We start from the raw sequence: 17,870 nt of genomic DNA on the forward strand, positions 1-17,870 counted from the left end.
GACCCTCGCCCCGTCCTTGTTTGTGAATGACTGAGCAATTCATGGAATCTACTTTTATACCCAATCATGGCAACCCACCTGTTCCCAATTAGCCTGTTCACCTGTGGGATGTTCTAATTAAGTGTTTGATGAGCATTTCTCAACTTCCTCAGTCTTTTTTGCCACTTGTGCCAGCTTTTTTTAAACATGTTGCAGGCATCAAATTCCAAATGAGCTAATATTTGCAAAAAATAACGTTTTCCAGTTTGAATGTTAAATATCTTGTCTTTGCAGTCCATTCAATTGAATATAAGTTGAAAAGGATTTGCAAATCATTGTATTCTGATTTTATTTACCATTTACACAACGTGACAACTTCACTGGTGTTGTAATTAGTAATTTTAGGCTTGATTTGAATCGTATTCAATAATTTTATGTAACCTACATAAAATTCAACAGGATAATTAATCAGGCTGGTTACAAAAGTAAATACGAATCAAATATACTGCAAAAGAAGGTACTGAAAAAAAGGGGAAAATAAGTTGAATGATTCTCAAGACTGAGACCAATCTCATCCTGTTACTGTACAACTTGTAGACACACATCAAAAGTCAGACGATGCAAACTAAAATTTGGTGGATTTTTTGCCGTCGAGTTCAGTCTGCTTGTCGTCACTTCCGCTTTTGGTGCTGATCATATTTCTGTAAAGACAAACCAACAAAAATATCATCAACGTTTCTTTAGGTTACTATAAGCTTCCGATTTTAATGAAGCTTTCAGAAAAGACACGGAATGGGATAAGGAAAAGGTGATTTTATTTGTCGTGTTTTTGGGGCTGGTTTTGAATGTCTCCAGATCTCAACTCCATAGAAAATATTTGGAGGGATATATATCCATCCATCCATCTTCCTCCGCTTATCCGAGGTCGGGTCGCGGGGGCAGCAGCCTAAGCAGGGAAGCCCAGACTTCCCTCTCCCCAGCCACTTCGTCCAGCTCTTCCTGTGGGACCCCGAGGCGTTCCCAGGCCAGCCGGGAGACATAGTCTTCCCAACGTGTCCTGGGTCTTCCCCGCGGCCTCCTACCGGTCGGACGTGCCCTAAACACCTCCCTAGGGAGGCGTTCGGGTGGCATCCTGACCAGATGCCCGAACCACCTCATCTGGCTCCTCTCGATGTGGAGGAGCAGCGGCTTTACTTTGAGCTTCCCCCGGATGGCAGAGCTTCTCACCCTATCTCTAAGGGAGAGCCCCGCCACTCGGCGAAGGAAACTCATTTCGGCCGCTTGTACCCGTGATCTTGTCCTTTCGGTCATAACCCAAAGCTCATGACCTTAGGTGAGGATGGGAACGTAGATCGACCGGTAAATTGAGAGCTTTGCTTTCCGGCTCAGCTCCTTCTTCACCACAACGGATCGATCCAGCGTCCGCATTACTGAAGACGCCGCACCGATCCGCCTGTCGATCTCACGATCCACTCTTCCCTCACTCGTGAACAAGACTCCGAGGTACTTGAAATCCTCCACTTGGGGCAAGATCTCCTCCCCAACCCGGAGATGGCACTCCACCCTTTTCCGGGAGAGAACCATGGACTCGGACTTAGAGGTGCTGATTCTCATCCCAGTCGCTTCACACTCGGCTGCGAACCGATCCAGCGAGAGCTGAAGATCCTGGCCAGATGAAGCCATCAGGACCACATCATCTGCAAAAAGCAGAGACCTAATCCTGCAGCCACCAAACCAGACCCCCTCAACGCCTTGACTGCGCCTAGAAATTCTGTCCATAAAAGTTATGAACAGAATCGGTGACAAAGGGCAGCCTTGGCGGAGTCCAACCCTCACTGGAAACGTGTCCGACTTACTGCCGGCAATGCGGACCAAGCTCTGGCACTGAGCATACAGGGAGCGGACTGCCACAATCAGACAGTCCGATACCCCATACTCCCTGAGCACTCCCCACAGGACTTCCCGAGGGACACGGTCGAATGCCTTCTCCAAGTCCACAAAACACATGTAGACTGGTTGGGCAAACTCCCATGCACCCTCAAGGACCCTGCCGAGAGTATAGAGCTGGTCCACAGTTCCACGACCAGGACGAAAACCACACTGTTCCTCCTGAATCCGAGGTTCGACTATCCGGCGTAGCCTCTTCTCCAGTACACCTGAATAGACCTTACCGGGAAGGCTAAAGGAGTGTGATCCCACGATAGTTAGAACACACCCTCCGGTTCCCCTTCTTAAAGAGAGGAACCACCACCCCGGTCTGCCAATCCAGAGGTACCGCCCCCGATGTCCACGCGATGCTGCAGAGTCTTGTCAACCAAGACAGCCCCACAGCATCCAGAGCCTTAAGGAACTCCGGGCGGATCTCATCTACCCCCGGGGCCTTGCCACCGAGGAGCTTTTTAACTACCTCAGCAACCTTAGCCCCAGAAATAGGAGAGCCCACCACAGACTCCCCAGGCACTGCTTCCTCATAGGAAGACGTGTTGGTGGGATTGAGGAGGTCTTCGAAGTATTCCCTCCACCGACCCACAACATCCGCAGTCGAGGTCAGCAGAACACCATCCTCTCCATACACGGTGTTGATAGTGCACTGCTTCCCCTTCCTGAGGCGGAGGATGGTGGTCCAGAATTGCTTCGAAGCCGTCCGGAAGTCGCTTTCCATGGCTTCCCCGAACTCCTCCCATGTCCGAGTTTTTGCCTCTGCGACCGCTGAAGCCGCACACCGCTTGGCCTGTCGGTACCTGTCCGCTGCCTCAGGAGTCCTGTGAGCCAAAAGAACCCGATAGGACTCCTTCTTCAGCTTGACGGCATCCCTCACCGCCGGTGTCCACCAACGGGTTCTAGGATTACCGCCACGACAAGCACAAACTACCTTGCGGCCACAGCTCCAATCAGCCGCCTCGACAATAGAGGCGCGGAACATGGTCCATTCGGACTCAATGTCCAGTACCTCCCTCGTGACATGTTCAAAGTTCTTCTGGAGGTGGGAATTGAAACTCTCTCTGACAGGAGACTCTGCCAGACGTTCCCAGCAAACCCTCACAATGCGTTTGGGCCTGCCAGGTCTGTCCGGCATCGTCTCCCACCATCGCAGCCAACTCACCACCAGGTGGTGATCGGTAGAAAGCTCCGCCCCTCTCTTCACCCGAGTGTCCAAAACATGAGGCCGCAAATCCGATGACACAACTACAAAGTCGATCATGGAACTGCGGCCTAGGGTGTCCTGGTGCCAAGTGCACATATGGACACCCTTATGTTTGAACATGGTGTTCGTTATGGACAATCTGTGACGGGCACAAAAGTCCAATAACAAAACACCACTCGGGTTCAGATCCGGGCAGCCATTCTTCCCATAACGCCTCTCCAGGTTTCACTGTCGCTGCCAACATGAGCATTGAAGTCACCCAGTAGAACAAGGGAATCACCCGGGGGTGCACTCTCCAGTACTCCCTCGAGTGAATCCAAAAAGGGTGGGTACTCTGAGCTGCGGTTTGGCGCATAAGCGCAAACCACAGTCAGGACCCGTTCCCCCACCCGAAGGCGGAGGGAAGCTACCCTCTCGTCCACCGGGTTGAACTCCAACGTGCAGGCTCTGAGCCGGAGGGAAACAAGAATTGCCACCCCAGCCCGTTGCCTCTCACTGCCGGCAACGCCAGAGTGGAAGAGAGTCCAGCCCCTCTCGAGAGAACTGGTTCCAGAGCCCTTGCTGTGCGTCGAAGTGAGTCCGACTATATCCAGCCGGAACTTCTCCACCTCGCGCACTAGCTCAGGCTCCTTCCCCCCCAGCGAGGTGACGTTCCACGTCCCAAGAGCTAGCTTCTGTAGCCGAGGATCGGACCGAGGGATATATATATATATATATACAAACTCCCAAACCAGTGAAGTTGTCACGTTGTGTAAGTGGTAAATAAAAACAGAATACAATGATTTGCAAATCCTTTTCAACTTATATTCAATTGAATAGACTGCAAAGACAAGATATTTAACGTTCGAACTGGTAAACTTTGTTATTTTTTGCAAATATTAGCTCATTTGGAATTTGATGCCTGCAACATGTTTCAAAAAAGCTGGCACAAGTGGCAAAAAGACTGAGAAAGTTGAGGAATGCGCATCAAACACTTATTTGGAACGACCCCACAGGGGAACAGGCTAATTGGGAACAGGTGGGTGCCATGATTGGGTATAAAAGCAGCTTATATGAAATGCTCAGTCATTCACAAACAAGGATGGGGCGAGGGTCACCACTTTGTCAACAAATGTGTTAGCAAATTGTCAAACAGTTTAAGAACAACATTTCTCAACGAGCTATTGCAAGGAATTTAGGGATTTCACCATCTACGGTCCGTAATATCATCAAAAGTTTCAAGGAATCTGGAGAAATCACTGCACGTAAGCGGCTAAGCCTGTGACCTCCTTCAAAAAGCAACATCAGTGTGTAAAGGATATCACCACATGGGCTCAGGAACACTTCAGAAAACCACTGTCAGTCACTACAGTTAGTTGCTACATCTGTAAGTGCAAGTTAAAACTCTACTATGCAAAGCCAAAGCCATTTATCAACAACACCCAGAAACGCCGCCGGCCTCGCTGGGCCCGAGCTCATCTAAGATGGACTGATGCAAAGTGGAAAAGTGTTCTGTGGTCTGACGAGTCCACATTTCAAATTGTTTTTGGAAACTGTGGACGTCGTGTGCTCTGGGACAAAGAGGAAAAGAAACAGCCGGATTGTTATAGACGCAAAGTTGAAAAGCCAGCATCTGTGATGGTATGGGGGTGTATTAGTGCCCAAGACATGGGTAACTTACACATCTGTGAAGGCACCATTAATGCTGAAAGGTACATACAGGTTTTGGAGCAACATATGTTGCCATCCAAGCAACGTTACCATGGACGCCCCTGCTTATTTCAGCAAGACAATGCCAAGCCACGTGTTACATCAACGTGGCTTCATAGTAAAAGAGTGCGGGTACTAGACTGGCCTGCCTGTAGTCCAGACCTGTCTCCCATTGAAAATGTGTGGCGCATTATGAAGCCTAAAATACCACAACGGAGACCCCCGGACTGTTGAACAACTTAAGCTGTACATCAAGCAAGAATGGGAAATAATTCCACCTGAGAAGCTTAAAAAATGTGTCTCCTCAGTTCCCAAATGTTTACTGAGTGTTGTTAAAAGAAAAGGTGATGTAACACAGTGGTGAACATGCCCTTTCCCAACTACTTTGGCACGTGTTGCAGCCATGAAATTCTAAGTTATTTATTATTTGCAAAAAAAAAAAAATAAAGTTCATGAGTTTTGAACATCAAATATCTTGTCTTTGTAGTGCATTCAACTGAATATGGGTTGAAAAAGATTTGCAAATCATTGTATTCCGTTTTTATTTCCATCTAACACAACGTGCCAACTTCACTGGTTGTGGGTTTTGTACATGCTATAAGTAAATTGTAATGTAGTAACAGGAAAATTCATGATTTGAGAATTTTGGTCATTTTTAAGCATTACCGGAAATTATTTCCGGGGCTAAATGTGTCATAGACAAAATATCACTGGGGTGCCAAGTGATGGGATGGCTGTATCTTTCAGCACTTGTGCTCTCCTCGGGCTGGCAAAATGTGGAATTTCCAAAGTCGACAGTCGATAGTGCCGAAACCTTTTACTATACCAAGTGAGATGCATTACTTGTAACATAGAACTAACTTTTCCTATAACTCGGGCCATACAGCAGCTTACGGTAACACTTCAGTATGGGGAGCACATATTCACCATTAATTAGTTGCTTATTAACATGCAAGTTAGTAACATATTGGCTCTTAATTAGTCATTTTTAAGTATACCTTATTCTGCATGGCCTTATTATACAACCAGTAAGCCATTAACTAAGAGTCTTCCCTTAATAACCTCAGAATTATTGCTTATTGGTAACCCTAAACCTTATATGTTCCCCTAGTGTCCAAATAACTCTAAATTAAGTCTTTGTTACTTTAAGTAAGTAAGTACTTTAACCTCCTCCAACCTCCGAGGACAAAGCTACGAACAATGAGAGGCTTTCTGCTCCGCCGCTCCCAGTCTGTGGAATGCTCTCCCTGACCACCTGAGGGCACCACAGACTGTGGATGCTTTTAAAAAAGGCTTAAAAACCCTTCTTTTTTTTTTAAAGCCTTTTTTTTTTTTTTTGATATATGCATACTAGTTCTAGCTATTTGGCTGTTCTAGTTTTTATGTTTATTTATTTCTTATTTTTTATTATCTTTTTATTGGTATTTTTTTAATACACTGTAGCACTTTGAGGTTGTTTACTCAATGTAAAGTGCTTTTTACAAATAAAATATATTATTATTATTATTAATAAGCAACTAATTAATGGTGAATATGTTCCCCATACTAAAGTGTTACCAGATATTTTTACACGGCGGAATAGGTGAACCATAATGATTGTGAATTATTGGCAAAATGGCAGTTTTCCTTTAACAGGTTAAGACTGGTTGAATTTTCCTTACTGGTTACAGATCTCGGCAGGAGTTGGCTTACCCGTTGCCCTGGACTTTCTTGGAATAATCAGGCAGTTCTTGGCTTCTGGTTTCAGGAAGGAAGATGACAGAAGCTCCACTTAGCAATGCAAGGCTGCTGAAGACAACGATGGGTAAGGACCAGTGATAGAAGGCCAACAAGTTGAGTGGTGGAGCGAGCAGCCCGCCTACTCTGGAGACCAAAGACACCATGCTGACAGCCGTTTGCCTGGGGAGAAATGCATGTCAGAAGCACAGAATCTGCCATAACGTACACAATTAAGACTAAGAGGTTATTAATTAGACAGGTTTTCTGAGACCCTTTGATGCGGTTTTCTCTCGCTGTGTCTCGCCGTCTCAACCCAACCGGCCAAGACAGATAGATACCCCACAGAGTTCTGTTAAAGGTTTTCTTCCCAAGAGGGGTTTTTTCCCCTTGCATCTATCACCAAGTGCTTGCTCATGTGGGGTTCAGTTGCTCGTCTTTAATGTGTGCCTTAAGATGACTTGGCTACACAAAGAGTCAACTGGGATAGGCTCCAGATTCCTCGTGATCCAGAACAGGACAAGCGGTAACAATGGACAAGTTGCTTAACATGTTTCCTGGCGATTACTCAAATTTTAACACTGAATTAGTAATCCTAATCTTGATTTTAAATCATATTCAATGATTACGTCTAACCTTCTTACAGGATAAACTTTGACAAATGATATGAAAGCATGTGTTAATCACAAAGATTATTATCAAGGCTTACAGTCGCGATTGTAAAGAACATCATGTCATGGCTGTCTTGAGTTTCCAATTATTTCTACAACTCTTATTTTTTTGTGATAGAGTGATTGGAGCACATACTTGTTGGTCACAAAAAACATTCATGAAGTTTGGTTCTTTTATGAATTTATTATAGGTCTACTGAAAATGTGCTGGGTCAAAAGTATACATACAGCAATGTTAATATTTGCTTACATGTCCCTTGGCAAGTTTCACTGCAATAAGGCACTTTTGGTAGCCATCCACAAGCTTCTGCTTGAGTTTTTGACCACTCCTCTTGACAAAATTGTTGCAATTCAGCTAAATGTGTTGGTTTCCTGACATGGACTTGTTTCTTCAGCATTGTCCACACGTTTAAGTCAGGACTTTGGGAAGGACATTCTAAAACCTTCATTCTAGCCTTATTTAATGGGAGATGGGAGACCGGGCTTTCTGCTCCGCTGCTCCCAGTCTGTGGAACGCTCTCCCTGACCACCTGAGGGCACCACAGACTGTGGATGCTTTTAAAAAAGGCTTAAAAACCCATCCATCCATCCATCCATCTTCTTCCGCTTATCCGAGGTCGGGTCGCGGGGGCAGCAGCCTAAGCAGGGAAGCCCAGACTTTCCTCTCCCCAGCCACTTCGTCCAGCTCCTCCCGGGGGATCCTGAGGCGTTCCCAGGCCAGCCGGGAGACATAGTCTTCCCAACGTGTCCTGGGTCTTTCCCGTGGCCTCCTACCAGGTGGACGTGCCCTAAACACCTCCCGAGGGAGGCGTTTGGGTGGCATCCTGACCAGATGCCCGAACCACCTCATCTGGCTCCTCTCGATGTGGAGGAGCAGTGGCTTTACTTTGAGCTCCCCCCGGATGGCAGAGCTTCTCACCCTATCTCTAAGGGAGAGCCCCGCCACCCGGCGGAGGAAACTCATTTCGGCCGCCTGTACCCGTGATCTTGTCCTTTCGGTCATAACCCAAAGCTCATGACCATAGGTAAGGATGGGAACGTAGATCGACCGGTAAATTGAGAGCTTTGCCTTCCGGCTCAGCTCCTTCTTCACCACAACGGATCGATACAGCGTCCGCATTACTGAAGATGCCGCACCGATCCGCCTGTCGATCTCACGATCCACTTTTCCCTCACTCGTGAACAAGACTCCTAGGTTCTTGAACTCCTCCACTTGGGGCAGGGTCTCCTCCCCAACCCGGAGATGGCACTCCACCCTTTTCCGGGCGAGAACCATGGACTCGGACTTGGAGGTGCTGATTCTCATCCCAGTCGCTTCACACTCGGCTGCGAACCGATCCAGTGAGAGCTGAAGATCCTGGCCAGATGAAGCCATCAGGACCACATCATCTGCAAAAAGCAGAGACCTAATCCTGCAGCCACCAAACCAGATCCCCTCAACGCCTTGACTGCGCCTAGAAATTCTGTCCATAAAAGTTATGAACAGAATCTGTGACAAAGGGCAGCCTTGGCGGAGTCCAACCCTCACTGGAAACGTGTCCGACTTACTGCCGGTAATGCGGACCAAGCTCTGACACTGATCGTACAGGGAGCGGACAGCCACAATCAGACAGTCCGATACCCCATACTCTCTGAGCACTCCCCACAGGACCTCCCGAGGGACACGGCCAAATGCCTTCTCCAAGTCCACAAAGCACATGTAGACTGGTTGGGCAAACTCCAATGCACCCTCAAGGACCCTGCCGAGAGTATAGAGCTGGTCCATAGTTCCACGACCAGGACGAAAACCACACTGTTCCTCCTGAATCTGAGGTTCGACTATCCGGCGTAGCCTCCTCTGCAGTACACCTGAATAGACTTTACCGGGAAGGCTGAGGAGTGTGATCCCACGATAGTTGGAACACACCCTCCGGTTCCCCTTCTTAAAGAGAGGAACCACCACCCCGGTCTGCCAATCAGGAGGTACCGCCCCCGATGTCCACGCGATGCTGCAGAGTCTTGTCAACCAAGACAGCCCCACAGCATCCAGAGCCTTAAGGAACTCCGTGCGGATCTCATCCACCCCCGGGGCCTTGCCACCGAGGAGCTTTTTAACTACCTCAGCAACCTCAGCCCCAGAAATAGAAGAGCCCACCACAGATTCCCCAGGCACTGCTTCCTCATAGAAAGACGTGTTGGTGGGATTGAGGAGGTCTTCGAAGTATTCCCTCCACCAACCCACAACATCCGCAGTCGAGGTCAGCAGAACACCATCCTCACCATACACGGTGTTGACAGTGCACTGCTTCCCCTTCCTGAGGCGGCGGTTGGTGGTCCAGAGTCGCTTCGAAGCCGTCTGGAAGTCGTTTTCCATGGCCTCGCCGAACTCCTCCCATGTCCGAGTTTTTGCCTCCGCGACCGCTGAAGCCGCACACCGCTTGGCCTGTCGGTACCTGTCCGCTGCCTCCGGAGTCCTATGAGCCAAAAGAACCCGATAGGACTCCTTCTTCAGCTTGACGGCATCCCTCACCCCCGGTGTCCACCAACGGGTTCTAGGATTACCACCACAACAGGCACCAACTACCTTGCGGCCACAGCTCCAATCATCCGCCTCGACAATAGAGGTGCGTAACATGGTCCACTCGGACTCAATGTCCAGCACCTCCCTCGTGACATGTTCAAAGTTCTTCCGGAGGTGGGAATTGAAACTCTCTCTGGCAGGAGACTCTGCCAGACGTTCCCAGCAGACCCTCACAATGCGTTTGGGCCTGCCAGGTCTGTCCGGCATCGTCCCCCACCATCGCAGCCAACTCACCACCAGGTGGTGATCGGTAGAAAGCTCCGCCTCTCTCTTCATCCGAGTGTCCAAAACATGAGGCCGCAAATCCGATGACACAACTACAAAGTCCATCATGGAACTGCGGCCTAGGGTGTCCTGGTGCCAAGTGCACATATGGACACCCTTATGCTTGAACATGGTGTTTGTTATGGACAATCTGTGACGAGCACAAAAGTCCAATAACAAAACACCACTCGGGTTCAGATCCGGGCGGCCATTCTTCCCAATCACGCCTCTCCAGGTTTCACTGTCGCTGCCAACATGAGCGTTGAAGTCACCCAGTAGGACAAGGGAATCACCCGGGGGAGCACTTTCCAGTACTCCCTCGAGTGTATCAAAAAAGGGTGGGTACTCTGAACTGCCGTTTGGTGCGTAAGCACAAACAACAGTCAGGACCCGTTCCCCCACCCGAAGGCGGAGGGAGGCTACCTTCTCGTTCACCGGGTTGAACTCCAACGTGCAGGCTTTGAGCCGGGGGGCAACAAGAATTGCTACCCCAGCTCTTCGCCTCTCACTGCGTGCAACGCCAGTGTGGAAGAGAGTCCAGCCCCTCTCGAGAGAACTGGTTCCAGAGCCCTTGCTGTACGTCGAGGTGAGTCCGACTATATCCAGCCGGAACTTCTCTACCTCGCGCACTAGCTCAGGCTCCTTCCCCCCCAGCGAGGTGACTTTCCACGTCCCAAGAGCTAGCTTATGTAGCCGAGGATCGGACCGCCAAGTGCCCTGCCTTCGGCTGCCGCCCAGCTCACACTGCACCCGACCTCTATGGCCCCTCCCATGAGTGGTGAGCCCATTGGAGGGGGGACCCACTTTGCCTCTTCGGGCTGTGCCCGGCCGGGCCCCATGGGGACAGGCCCGGCCACCAGGCGCTCGCCATCGTGCCCCAATTCCGGACCTGGCTCCAGAGGGGGGCCCCGGTGACCCGCGTCCGGGCGAGGGAAATCTGAATCCTTGTTGTTTCCTTCCCATAGAAGGGCTTAAAAACCCTTCTTTTTTAAAAAAGACTCTTTTTTTTTAGATATATGTGTGCTAGTTTTTGCTATTAGGCTGTTCTAGTTTTTATTATATTTTTTATTTTTTATTATCTTTTTATTTTTTAATACACTGTAGCACTTTGAGGTTGTTTGCTCAATGTAAAGTGCTTTTACAAATAAAATTCATTATTATTATTATTATTATTTAGCCATCCCTTTACCACTTTTGACGTGTGTTTGGGGTGATTGTACCGTTTGAACACCCGACCGCGCCCAAGACCCAACGTCCGGGCTGATGATTTTAGCTTGTCCTGAAGAATTTGGAGGTAATCCTCCTTTTTCATTGTCCCATTTACTCTCTGTAAAGCACCAGTTCCATTGGCAGAAAAACAGGCCCAGAGCATAACATTACCACCACCGGCATGGTGTTCCTGGGATTAACGGCCTCACCTTTTCTCTTCCAAACATATTGCTAACCAAAATAAACGCAATCAAATTAAATACAGCTCCACCACTTCAGTCATCATTGTTGTGCTTAAGAAACTTCTATATGACTTCAGCTCTTCTGTGTGATATTGTCATTACCCACAAGTGGTGGAAAAGTGTATTACAATGAGTTCAACAGCCCTATGGTTAAGAAACACTGGCTTACCTGACTGAGGTGGGAAACAGCTCGTGAATGTACACCATACACACTGAACTAGCCCAAGTGAAGAAGAACTTCCCTGTGGTGACCAAAACGGAAACCGCAACCACATCGCCTGGAATGAGAGTTCATGTACAATGAACTGAAGACCTGATACCAACACGTAAAAAGTATATATATTTTTTTTAGAATAAGAGGATGTCACCTTGTGAGAATGCCAGTGTTGGCAGGCAAACGGCCCCGCTTGCGAAAAGGGTTAAAACCAGGGACAATTTCCTTCCCCATAATTCCAAAATCCAGATGCAGAGGAGGTGTGCGGGTAATTCCGAGACCCCAAACAGGAATTGATTCAGGAAGATGTTCAAGCCAAACGCACCCACGTTGAGGAGAAGACTAAAGTAGCCTATATTGACGGAAAACCTATCAGGGGGGGAAATGGTAACAGATAAATAATCGTCAAGACTTGGCTATGACAGTCCAACAAGGTAGACAGAATGCTTTTCAGTAGAAAATAAAAATTGGTTGTGGAACACTGGCCCAGATCTAGACTCTGTACTGGAGTATACATGGAAGTATACCCAACAGTCCACATGTGTTTTGTGGACTTAGAAAAACATTTGATTGTGTCCCTCACAGTTTTTGGTTTTCATTTGTACGGACCGTGCAGTCACTGTAATATTGGGCAGTAGAAACTAGGGGACGTTTGACCCCACCAAGGGGACATTGTCATTGCCACCTGTTCAGATCAGTGTCTTTAGGTCCATGAGAATGGATGCCAAAGTGAAAATGTCATTTGCGAGTGGAATAGGGTTGGATCATGATACCAACAAACAGATCGGCGCTTAATCCCCAGTGATGGCCACGGATGAAGCGCTGGCTGTCCAAAGTCAGGACCCGGGGTGGACCGCTCGTCTGTGCATTGGCTGGGGACATCTCTGCGCTGCTGACCTGTCTCCGCTTGGGATGGTCTCCTGCTGACCCCACTATGGACTGGACTCTCACTGTTTTGTTAGATCCACTATGGACTGGACTCTCACTATTATGTTAGATCCACTATGGACTGGACTCTCACTATTATGTTAGATCCACTATGGACTGGACTCTCACACCATTATGTTAGATCCGCTATGGACTGGACTCTCACTCTATTATGTTAGATCCTGATGGAGGCAGATATTTACATATATCCATATTTAAGTGTTACTTCTTTACTTTCATAGTCATATTGCAAATAGCTAATGTTCCATATTGTACTCTTTTCCTTTTCTCTTCATCTCATGAAAGTGTGCTTACATTGTGGGGCCACCTGGAGCTAGGAGGCAGAGTTAAAAGAAAAAAAGAAAAGAAAAAAAAAGAAGAAGAAGAAGAGAAAAGAAAGTTAGAGAAGAGTATGATAAAATGGACTGACTGGTCTTTCGCCTGTCGCGCATGCGCCAGACTATTCAAACGACCCGCCCAGACTTTGACTAAGCCACCGCCCCCTACTCCAGTGACAAGCGAGGGAGGTACTCACACGCCCCCTCTAAGATTGGTTCTACCTCCGAAACTTAAAATGTCTCCATTGACTCAAATGGTTAACCCCTCCCTTTGCACGTCTGACCATTTTCCTCCGGCAGATGGCAACCTCCCGCACGCACACCAGACATTTTTGACACATGACACTAACAATAGGGGCCTATTTCAATATAAGTCTTTTGCCGTCGCAGACATGCAAGCCATTGTTGACAAACTCCCACCTGTACCTCAAGGAGGGAGCCTTTGGCTAAACACTTTGGACAAAGCTAACCCTGATGTACCCGGTGCCAAAAGCAACACATGGCAGGGACATCTTATTCATCATATGCAAAATTGGACAGAGCAGGATGATGACAACAAGGCTGGTGGTAGAGTAACAAGGAAACAACTACTTAAATTACAGATCGCTGAAGATGAAAAGTTAAAAGAACTAATTAGTCAAAAATCAGCTAGGGTATATTCGGCAGTGGGTGACCTTGCTTTTGAGTCCCAGCAGGTGGAAGAAAGAATCCTCAACAGACGTGAGACCAGACGGTTGGACTCGGGTGGTGGACGACGCGGTACTTCGAGGTCAATCCGGGGTGAAAACTGTTTCAGCTGTGACCAGCCTGGTCACTGGAGTCGAGACTGTCCGAACATTTCCGAACAGGAAAGGTTCCGTCGTGCCAACAAACGAACACAAAGGCGTGGCAGAGGACGTCCACAGCAGGAGCCCCAGCAGGAAGTACCGACAGGCACCCTGCTGGACATAAGTGTCAACGGACAATGTTACCAGTTCGTGATTGACACTGGTGCCACCCACTCACTTCTGAATGCAGAGGTACCAAAGAAACTGTATGCTTCCTTTTTGAAGGTCGAAGGCTTCGCTGAGGTCACAAGAATGTTACCTGTCACCAAACCACTTCCGGTTCAGATTGCTGGACACACACTGAAGCGCCCCTTCGTGGTTGACCTGCAAACACCTTGCCTGCTAGGTAATGATCTCCTTTACAGACTGTACCCTGACATTCAAAATCGCACAGAAGGAACCTTCCTGGTGTTACCTGACGGCACAACCACCAAGCTGCCACACCAATACCAAGGCTCCTCCATGAGCTCATACCACAGTCTGAAACACCAGAAATGGCTGACATCTACTGAGTACCCCAACTCCTGCTCCAACTGCTCTATCAGTGAAAACCCTGGCTTCCGTGTGTACCGCCACCCGGCCCGCCATTTGTTATGATCACCAGTTAGACACTCATGCCAGGAGGCCTTTGACTCCATTATATATATGTTGGAACTCTGGATGTGGCTGCTCATGTTGACCTATCTTTGCAACAACTAGCATGGTATAAGATGGACACAAATGCTGTCCCACATTGTTCCCTTGCTCTCTGCCCCACCTACAAAACCAAAGACTTAGGCCCAATGATAAAACACGGCGTAGCTGCCACACATTGCACCGACACCCAAATACCACATTTTCTATTGTTTAAGTTTTCTGTTAAACACATAGATAGCTATGGGCTGCACTTTAGACACCTGCAGGCTACGAGGAGCTAGCAGCTACACAACAGCTGAGCTAAAACGACACATTGCATTTAAGCATATCAAACAATTATAGTTGCCATGACAGAAGTCTGATAGAAAGTATTCAGTAACAAACGTGTCCACATCATTCGACTGTAAAGTCTTTGACTTCATTGATATGATCAATCCGGTGAAAGGGAAAAGATACTTGCTGACTTGTGTTGACAATTACAGTGGTTGGCCGGAAGCAACCCCAACCTCAAAAGAGAATGCAAAATCAGTAATTAAATACTCACTTAGCCTTGGTCGAAAAGGCTCTCGGACTAGAACACAGGTTTGGGGTACCATCCTCAGTCCCAAGGTAAGGTTGAAAGGATGAACCAAAACATCAAAACAAATTGGCTAAAATCTGTGCACAGACCAAATTGAATTGGATTGACATGTTGCAATTAGCGTTAATGATCATTCGAATGTCCGTGAATAAAACTGTTTTACCGCCCTTTGAGTTTTTCACCCTATGAGCTGCATACAGGTCAGCCCCCCCCCCCCCCCCCGGAAGAAGGAATCAGCGTAAACCAAAATTGTATTTTACACAAAATGCAGAATTTGTGTGCCAGTTCTTCTGTACAGATTCGAGGATGACAGCCCGCCACTCCAGATTCCCTTCCGTCCACTGAGAGGGTCAAGATCAAGGTCATCAAACGCAAGTGGACGGAGCCCAGGTGGAATGGTCCCTTCAAGGTCGTGGTACGGACGTCCCATGCCCTTCGACTAGCTGGTACAGGGGTCACCTGGTATCACCTCTTCCTCCGCACTCCCGCGGAGGAGCCTGCCACGAAAGGAGCCCAGAAGACGACGCTGAGAGACACCTCCCTCCGTTGAGCTGCCGTCAACCGTCGTGTAGATCTTCCAGATTTTCTACCTACATTACTCTGATCAACTTCTATATTGTATATCATTGCTTGAGACCAGTCCATATGCTAAATGTTTCTTAGTTTTTCTTGCTTGTTTTCAGCATAACTATTTGTGTCGTTACATTAAGTGAAAAGTTTGATGTTTATCCCCGTTTCGTTACCTGAATTACTCTGATTTTGATAGATGAAAGGCAGGATGTTGCACCAAGTAGTATTCCCTAACGGACTGGTGCTTGGGCTTGTTCTATTGTCCTTGTGCCTCAGTCCTTCCTTCCCGACGACAGTGACTGACAAGTGTCTTAGAACTTGAAATAGACTGGGTCAAGGGGGACAGCAAGACTTATTTTTCTGACCTGTGCAGTGTGATTAATTACGGGGGAGACAATAGCTATTACTGTGGTAGTAACCTCTATCTTTGTTACGACTCAACTCTGAACCATTGGTATCGGAAGCAGACAACACACTCTGGTAAGTGGTGCCCCTCGTCCCTTTTATGTTGTTTTAGGGGTTGACCAGACTGATACAGACTCTAAAGGAATTATTAAAATGAATGTCCTTAAGAGGGCGTTAACTACCTCTACACCTTCTGTAGCACCTAAAGTACCACCTCACCTCGGTGGTGTTTCAAAGGCTCTCACATCTGTGCGTGCTAATGACATCACCACCGAAGGCCTGGTAACTTTGACCTTAGTAGCGGGTACAGATAAACCTGTGGCTCAGGTGGATGCCAAAACCTGGGTGACTGTGTTGCTTGTTCCGCTGGACGTCCCTTTTCCCCACACTTACCCCGCCCCTTTTAAGTTGACTGGCACAAATGGCTCAAACTGTCTTATCTCCTTGTTACTATGAACCCACGCCGCCAGGTTTCGATTGGTTGGCTAGTGTGTACCCTCCTGTTGACAATTCCACCCGACTTCTTCCCTTTGTGGCCCAAAAGCTGAATTACACGTGTTTTCAATTCACAGGACCCTCTTTGTCCCCCAACAAATTGGGTGACATTAACCCTTCCTGGTGCACCACACTGATAGATGGCTCAAGGATAGGCCTTGGGCACAAGCTGACTTATTCTGGTATTGTGGGGAGCACAGATTGTACATTAGAATCCCGACGTCAGCCGTTGGGTTTGGGGTATGGTTAGACTGGTGACCCCACTCACCCTAGTGGGTACCAAATTAACACCCCTTGGAACTCCTGTTTCAGCGGCCTCACTAACTTCCCGCTGACGCCGCCATGTTTTATCTTGAAGGTGTGTAACGGGCTCCTTTGATTTGATGAGAAACCCTGATGGTGTTTACTTTGATGCAATTGGACAACCAAGCGGGGTCCCCTCAAACAAAAATTGTGGTGTGAATCCTGTGCAGGTTTCGAGAACCTTCCTATCATTGGTGCTATTTTCCCTGTGACTGCTACTAAAAATGTAGAACGCATTAACTATGTTTTTATAATCTGTTGAGACTGACCAACCTGACTCGTGACGCTGTTGAGGGACTTGCTGAACAACTTTCCCCGACCTCCCTCATGGCCGTCCAGAACCGCATAGCCCTTGACCGCATCCTAGCGAAAGAAGAAGGTGTGTGTGCAATGTTTGGTGACCAATGCTGTACCTTCATTCCTAACAACACCGCCCCCGATGGCTCGGTCCAGAGGGCCTCCAAGCCCTGTCTAAGAAACTTACTGAAGTTTCCGGGGTCTCTGACCCCTTCAAAGATTGGCTCCAAGGCACCTTTGGCAGGTGGACTGACCTAATTAAGTCGGTCCTGATCTCTGTTGGAGTTTTCTTGGCCATCTTAGCCTCATGCGGTTGCTTTGTCGCCCCTTGTACTAAGTCTCTATGCACCCGCATCATTGCTAGAACTGTAGAAGGTCAACCCCACCCTGTTTCTGGGTTTGCTATGTCTCTGAAGGGGGTCAAGCAAAGTGGTGACTTTCGAGAAAAGCTAATTACCTTAACTGACAATGACGACATTGACATAGACTCCCTCCATTTATCTCCCATGTAGCTATGCTTTTATTTTATTACTAGCTTGCTCAAAAGGGGCGTGCTTTAGAAGTGTTGTACTAGTGATGAAGATCTTTTTAGAAGATCTTGAAGGGGGAATTGACGGAGGCAGATATTTACATATATCCATATTTAAGTGTTACTTCTTTACTTTCATAGTCATATTACAAATAGCTAGTGTTCCAAATTGTACTCTTTTCCTTTTCTCTTCATCTCATGAAAGTGTGCTTACATTGTGGGGCCACCTGGAGCTAGGAGGCAGAGAGGAGGAATCCTCCCTGCTTCCCTTCTC

At 47.8% G+C, this 17,870-nt stretch overlaps 1 protein-coding gene across 1 annotated transcript in view; it reads right to left on the reverse strand.

Annotated features, from left to right (window-relative positions):
- Positions 1-507: 507 nt before the first annotated feature.
- The window catches only part of LOC133575347 (solute carrier family 22 member 13-like), a 32,109-nt gene continuing 14,746 nt past the window's right edge, over positions 508-17,870 (reverse strand). The window contains exons 3-6 of the mRNA XM_061928023.1: positions 11,844-12,058; positions 11,645-11,753; positions 6,506-6,712; positions 508-680 (exon numbers count right to left, since the gene is read on the reverse strand). Coding sequence (XP_061784007.1) covers positions 605-680; positions 6,506-6,712; positions 11,645-11,753; positions 11,844-12,058 — 607 coding nt within the window. The 3' untranslated portion in view covers positions 508-604. The remainder of the gene's footprint in view (positions 681-6,505; positions 6,713-11,644; positions 11,754-11,843; positions 12,059-17,870) is intronic.

This window comes from Nerophis lumbriciformis, linkage group LG03 (assembly GCF_033978685.3).
Source record: "Nerophis lumbriciformis linkage group LG03, RoL_Nlum_v2.1, whole genome shotgun sequence".
NCBI classification, from domain to species: Eukaryota; Metazoa; Chordata; class Actinopteri; order Syngnathiformes; family Syngnathidae; genus Nerophis; species Nerophis lumbriciformis.